Source organism: Lolium rigidum, chromosome 6 (assembly GCF_022539505.1).
Source record: "Lolium rigidum isolate FL_2022 chromosome 6, APGP_CSIRO_Lrig_0.1, whole genome shotgun sequence".
Classification (NCBI taxonomy): domain Eukaryota; kingdom Viridiplantae; phylum Streptophyta; class Magnoliopsida; order Poales; family Poaceae; genus Lolium; species Lolium rigidum.
Genome location: NC_061513.1, coordinates 146,263,429 through 146,270,742, shown reverse-complemented (window position 1 = coordinate 146,270,742; position 7,314 = coordinate 146,263,429). Strand labels below are relative to the sequence as shown.

The window sequence follows — 7,314 nt, the reverse complement described above, 5'->3', positions numbered from 1 at the left end:
AATCTCGGAAGAAGGGAGGAGCGGCTGAGTGGAGAGGGAGGGTGCTTCCAGAAGCAAATACTCGATTCGCTTTACTTGCCGCGGCCACTCCTTTTTGCCTGCCTCCCACTACCTAAGATCTTGCCACACGTATCGCATGTGGAGAGACCTTCGCGAAGGTTGGCTTTTTTTTAGAGTTTTCGCACGTAGCACTATTACCAATCTTAAAGCCGCGTCAGCCCTATCTGAGCACGGTAGTTCGATCTCTCACAGATTTTTTTCAAAAAAAATTAAAAAAACTTCTAAATTTGAATTTTGTGGAGTGGTATCATGGTATCATTTGAAGAGGACATGACTCACTAGTCGCTACTCAGCGATGCTATAAAGGACGCTCATCACTCGGTATGAATAATCTGGTGTGCATTGCGGTCACTTAACAAAATGCTTGGACTCGAGTTACTATTGCATATTTGCATACATATATTTTTCTGTAACGAATGTCAGTATTTACAGATTGGTACTAAGTATGCATATTCAGCAGGAGCTAATGCAATCTTGAGTGCCGTGCGACTCAGAGCATATTCCAAGTGTCTCCGGTGCATTTACAAGTTTTCTCTACCGAGCTCCAGGGCTGCAGAGCATGTTCACTATGCTCGCTGTAGAAGCTTGTATTCATGCTTCCATGCAGATATTATGACCTCCGCCCACCACGGAGTTCGCCATTACGCAATACTCTTAGGCATAACGCTCTGTTCCATGATTCACAAGTGTTCCCTGCAAAAGGGGGTAAAATTCAAAGTACGCTATGATATCTACATTGATCATTAGGTCCAGAAAGAGACATTTAATGACAATGGAAACCTATGATGAACAGTCCGTAAATAATCATTTATCTGTACGCCCTATCCGAGCATGAGCACATGTGCTCCAAGTATTGTGACAGCAAGTGTGTGGACCTCTATGATTCACCTATTAACAAACTGTTTGTGAAACTAACTCGAGATATAAAGTCAGAGAAGAACCTAACGTGCAATAATGCAACTATGCAAGTAGTCAAACTAGACCAGCTGGACTAGCTTCTATTGCTACGAGCAGTCAAGCATAAGTAGTCTAACACCAAGAACCAAATATGCAAAGGATACATAGTTTTTTTTATTACTATGCGAGAAGCTTTAGAAAGACGCACTTGACTCAGCTTAATTTCTTGCTTTGGCAATGCAGAAGGTAATCCCTGGCTTCACTGAGATCTGTCACAGAGGTAAAAGTTAATTGGTCAACCACGTTGCACGATGAGTAACAGAAAGAAAATCCGGTGAATGTGAACAGCACCAGGAAGACGGCGGTAGTCTGGTTCTATTCCATCTCCATTGATGTCCTTGTGATCTGGCGTCACATATTTGCCAACTGTGACGACTATACCAGAACCATCATGAAGTTCAAACACCGACTGGATTAAACCCTGCAATATCAGACACTTGAGTTGCGTATGAAAAAGAGGACATAATATAAGCCTGTTGATCACAGCAGGCATTGCCATAAGATCTGCTACTTAGACGGTTCAAACTTCAAACCTTGCCATAAGTCCTTTCACCGACAAGAACAGCTTTGCAATTGTCATGTAGAGCTGAAGCAACCTATAAAATCATAAGTATCAGGGTGAGCTCATACTGATATGAATTTTAATGGAACCAACCAGTGAGACGGTGTAGTTACTTACTATTTCACTGGCACTTGCCGTCCTATTATTTACTAGTACCTGTGTCAGAAGGTGTGGATGGACAGGCGGTGAGATACAAATGAGAGTCTGAACTCTGAGATTTAACTAGCTAATAAAATATGGGCATGATCTGCTAAATTTCAGTAAACAACAAGTATGTGGTTAACAAGGGGACTTTGCTACAACAGAAAACTGAATCTGCATTATGCCATTAGAGTATCGATCTGATTAAGAAGTGAAATATGGAGTATGGGTACAACTAAATCAAGAAATAATGCACACCTCGAGGTTCCTCAGTCCTCACATTGCCAAGTTTAGTAGAGAGAAGTGTCAAAATTTCATCAGTGAGCTGAAGCTACTGAACAGCTTTAATGTGGTAAGGACTAAGGAGCATATGGGTAAATGCAGGTATACCCAATTCCACGGTTCAACAAAACAGTGGAAAAGTGGTATCTGCTCCAGATCACTTTGTACTGCTAACTCTTAAAGCATTTCGGAATAGGTATATCACCATAACTACAACTTACCATCACAGGAGTTGTAACCAAAGGTCCACTGTCAGCAACAATTGTATTTTGGACTTGACGATCTCGGCCAGTAGTATAAATGACCTGAAAAAAAAGTATTTCTTCAGATTTTAAGACCAACTTTCGAACACACGAATTGGAAAACACCAGAATAGCGAAACTGCAGGAATAGTGCAGTCCTACAGGAAACAAAACCAACGAATCGTTTCAGATGGCTGTTTCGAAGCTTCACATGACCATTTGTAGCAAAGGAATTTTAGAGAAATTTTGTAGGACTGAAATCCCATAGGATTTCTTTCTATGAGAGCCTTTGTAAGTTGAAATGACCCAGGACCTATGGGATGTTGGAATGTCCCAAGGAACTCCTACATATTGGAGGCTTGTTAATATGAGCCCAAAACTCATACCAAAGCAAGATTGTTCTTTCTCCCACATCATCTATCTATAATTAAGAAGAATATTGTTAAGTCATACAGCAATATCTACATTAAACATCTCCCACGTTTTTGATTCCTCTAGGAATCCACTAGACTTGACATTGAATTCTTGTCTTTCTCCTAATCCTGAATTTATTATTTCTTGCGTTCCAAGCAGGCTCTTATCTTCGTTGAAATTTCCTCTATAATGGGTCACTCCATTGGACCTTTAAAATAATCCTAAGCTGTCAATCCTTCATTGCAAACACAAACTGTGAAAATCTACTGTCCTATTCAAACCCTTCAAAACCTCCAAAATTTTCTCTGCTTTTCCTCTGTTCTATAAAAGCCCAGAAGGAATTTACTTTAACTCGAAAGTAAAAATATGCACCGGCTGTATAAGGATTACAGAAAATCAACCACAAGTTGAAAAGAAAGAAGGATCCATACCGTGTCTCCTTTGTTCAAGAAGAGCTTTGCAATCTCTATCCCAGCCTTCAAGATAAACATAAATATCAGACCGTGTAACTAGAACCCATCAGAAAAGATAATATATTGACAGTTTCTTTCTGAATTCATGTGATGGGCCTTAAACCATTTCAAGAAATTTATGTCAACTTAAAAACATCAATAAGAGTAGGATACCCCACCTTATCAGAAACCATTAGTTCTAGCAGATTAAAAATACATTATTCTAGCATCCAATTTGGTTCCGATACACCATCCAAGAGCAATAAATGATCCAATGAAGGGTGGTAATATAGTCTTCTGTATGCATGCCTTAGATATTGCACATTATCCTAAAATGAAAATCTTTTTTGGAGCCAAGCACAGAATATGAAAAGGAAAAAAAAGGCATACTTGCACTAGTCCACCAAGATTGTCCCTCAGATCCAAAACAAAATAGGAGGCACCTGAATTCTGTAGACGTTTCAGTGCTGCAAGAGAAAAGTCACATTAGGACATAGCTTGCTGTGAATTAACAACAGCAATAATAGGGACAACTAAGATTGATAACATTGTAGTGTCAAAATAAGTACATGTGAGCCAAAGACACGCAATAAACAAAAACCATCATTAGTGTACATTCAGTTTGTGAAAGGGGAAACAATATTCTAAATTGTCAGGATCTTCTCTATTTGAATTATAATAAGGAAGAATTTATATGTTTAGATGTATGTATATCAGCTCATAAGAATCAGACACTAGATTTCCATTCGAAAAAATATAGCATATTGATAGTTAGCGAAAAGAATAATGGAAAACAGATTTAGAAATGACAGAGGTAAGGTTAACAAACCAGCAACACACCACTGACCAAATCTTTTTTGGCCACTGCATTGAACTCTTTAATGCGAATATATCCGACAGATGAATTATCGTTATCTCTTTTCTCCAAACGATAGAAAATCGGAGTGCGAGCAGCCATTTGTCTTTGCACCTTCATTGACTCAACAGGACCACAGTTGTCGTGCTTAACCTAGATATAATATTAAAAAGGTAAGATACTTAGAAAATAAGGAGCACAAAGAGATGTCAGACAGCTCTAAATACAATGTTCATCAGATTGTTCTGAACCTTAATCGTAACAAAAGTTTCCTTTGGACCTTGCAGCAAGGATGACACGTCGAATGCAGATTTACCTTTTACATCAATACCATTGACCGACAAAAGCTCATCACCCTGATAAAATGACCCATAAGGATTAGGTAATATGTCCATTTATCCAAACAAGACGAAGGACTGCCAAAGTTCATGCCCAACTAGGTCATGGAATATTCGGAGCTCCCAACAACCAGAAACAAAAATAAAACAACATTGTTCTCTGACAAGAATTACAAAAGAAACTGGATTTCCAAACTAAATGTTGAGAGTGAGATAAGTCAAAGTAAAACTTGCCATTTGTCAAAATATCTTAACACATGTAAGTTTAGTAGTGAAACAAAAACAGCTAAAGCTGAAAATGCAATGTTTGAAAGTGAAGCTCTTAGCAAACGAGCCAGTTAACCCTTTCTAACTTTATTAAAGCTATTAGTCATTTTTTAGGACAAAAACATCACTACTTATCTTCTTACTTCACAAGGTATAAGGAGAAACATGCCTCAGAATCATTTCATCATTTAAGCATCTTAAATTGGGTATACATAGTCAAATACTGCCATGTGCAAATGATCATATATTATGTGATTTGACTATCTGCTATGAAATAACTTTGTACAAGAAGATAACAGAAAATGAAACAAGATCAGAATGTAAAAATTTTGTTCCAGCAAGATTCCTAACAAAAAGCAAAAAAGTGCAAACTAAATTATCTAGCAGCTGATACCTGTCTAACACCAGCAGAGTGAGCAGGCCCATCTAGTATCAGTCCTAATACCATCAACCTTAAAGAGCCATTGTCATCAGGAATCTCTCTTAAGTTCAACCCAATCCCCGTCATGTCATATTTCGACATTTTGGAGAACTTCAGCAGATTGGTTGAACATATGCAGAATAAAGCAAAGATGGAAACAAAGATCAGCAAATAAGCAACATCACTACAGCAAAGATAGGCAACAAAATATTGGTTTGTATTGTCATCACTGTGAAAGCAAAGGAAAAGAGGAACCTAAGCTGGCATTGGTACAGTGGCTAAATAGAGGTTTGCTAGCCCAGAGGGTACCAAGTACCAATTACACAAAACAATAACTGATAATAAAGGTCTGATTCACATTGCTTTGTAAAACGCAGTCCAACTAGCAACGTGATCTACAAAACTCATTGAGGATCAGCATGCATGACACTATGGCTCTCTGACTATAAATAACTGAACGACAATAAGCTGATTCTAGCTAATACCTTTTTTCAGATAACCTCAAAACAGCTATTATGGTTTGCATCAACTTTACCACTTGTAATTGATAATACCATGGAACTCAAGTGCTGGTGGCAATGTAAAATGGCTCCAGGAGCACTTCTCTTCCATTTATATATAAAAAATATGTAAAAATGGCTACTGGGGAGACAAAATGGCAAGCTTATACTGAATTGCAAACTAAGTATTACTCCAAATTATTCGAGCCTTAGCTTTAAGAAGATGGTTTGTAGTCATATAGCTGGTCAGTGTTTCGCCCATTCAAGCCACTATCATAGCCTATTTAGTGCCGACTTGTAAATAACTCACATCTGAGGGCGACAGGAATCTTGTATATGGATCACCCAGGCTAGCTAACATTTTCGTGATGATCTCATGGCTTCTAGAGCGGGATTTGACTGAGCCTTGGAGAATATCCTGCTTGCGTTGCTGCATCAGATTAAAATTAAAAGGTTAACTATATCACTCATCAGGGAATCATCAAAGAGATAAGGGAAACGAAATCTAAGAAGGACAACAACTAAGCATTCCCATTGGGACTTTTTTATGATGGTCAGTTGAACCGATGTATACGCCCATCACTTCATCGCGTTGACACAAAAACAAACTTACCATCCACAGCTCCGGCGACCACGGGCGGCTGCCGGCATCGGGGAGGAAGCCCTCGTTGACCACCTCCCAGGCCTCCTCGACGAGCTGCTCGTTGGTCACCGCCTCGGCCTTCACCTCTGCGTCCCGTCCGCCGTCCTCGCCACGGCATATCTCCTCCGGGGGCTGCTCCGCCGCCCACGCCGACGGTGCGCCCGCGGCGTTGCCAGCGAGGAGGGAGAGGGAGATGGCGGCCGCCGCCGCCGCCGCGCGGAGGGCGTCGGGGAAGGGGAGCGCGCGGGGCAGGGGCTGCGGCTGCGGCTTGGGGTTGTGGCTGGGGCAGGGGTTCGGCCGCGGGTGCGGCGGCGCATAGGAAAGCGGTAGCATGGCGGCGCTGGCTCCGCCTCCGCTGCTTCGCGCTTGGAAGAGAGGAGCGGCGGCACTTGAAGTTTGGTTTAGTGGTGGGGGTTTGGAGGAGTGGATGCGGCGATGGGGCCTGGCCGTTGCTCACTGACCGCAGACCGCCAGTGCCAGTGGGAGGTAGGCCCTGTTTGTTTGGGCCTGCTCGCTTTCTGCACTGCTGTAGGCTGAAAGCAGTGGCTCAAACAAACAGCAAATTTTTGCAAAGCGCTTGTGGGAAGCGCTGCCAAAAAATGTACTGGGAGAGGCGAAGCAGGTCTCGACCTGCTTCCCGAGCTTCCCCTGCTTCCCGAGCGGTGGAGTTCGAAAATGCCCCTACCTCTTCGACAAAACTACGGAAAAACTGCCCTTCCTTATAAACAGGCCGGACCCTTGCAATTTTGCCCAGCCCGACAGCCCTTGGGCGTTTTTCCCTTCTCCCCCTCCCGTTCCCTGGACACTGGATAGAGATAGGGTTACGGTTCCCCGCCGCCGTTCCCGGCCGCCATCGTCGCCAGTAGGTCGAGGCCTCCGTCCCCGCCCGCCTCCATTGCCGTCGTCCTCAAGGTCGCGTCGGCATCCCCGTCGTCCTCAAGGTCCGCTGCCGGCGACAGCAGGTCGAGGCGCCGCCGTCCCCGTCGTCCTCAAGCTAGCGCCGGCGTCGTCCTCCACAAGGTCGCGCCGCCCCCGTCCTCCCCGTTCTCGGCCTACCACAACTCCCTCCGTCGCCGATTCGACCGGGTGACTGAGCTCGTTCCCGTCGGCCGTCGGGCACAGGACCTCGCCGGGAGGAGGAGCTCGTCCCCGTCGTCTTCCCATCCAGCGGCGTCAATC

General features: G+C 43.1%; 1 protein-coding gene across 1 annotated transcript; it reads right to left on the bottom strand.

Annotated features, from left to right (window-relative positions):
* Nucleotides 1-703: 703 nt before the first annotated feature.
* LOC124661578 (carboxyl-terminal-processing peptidase 1, chloroplastic-like) lies at nt 704-6,387 on the bottom strand (the record flags this gene model as incomplete). The annotated part of the gene is given in 13 exon segments (XM_047199450.1): nt 704-753; nt 1,166-1,226; nt 1,309-1,438; nt 1,551-1,613; nt 1,697-1,735; nt 2,224-2,307; nt 3,090-3,134; nt 3,501-3,577; nt 3,951-4,119; nt 4,218-4,322; nt 4,966-5,103; nt 5,803-5,922; nt 6,106-6,387. Coding segments are annotated over 12 exon segments (1,308 nt in total), but the record flags the coding sequence as incomplete, so codon positions are not given.
* Between the last annotated feature and the right edge of the window lie 927 nt (nt 6,388-7,314).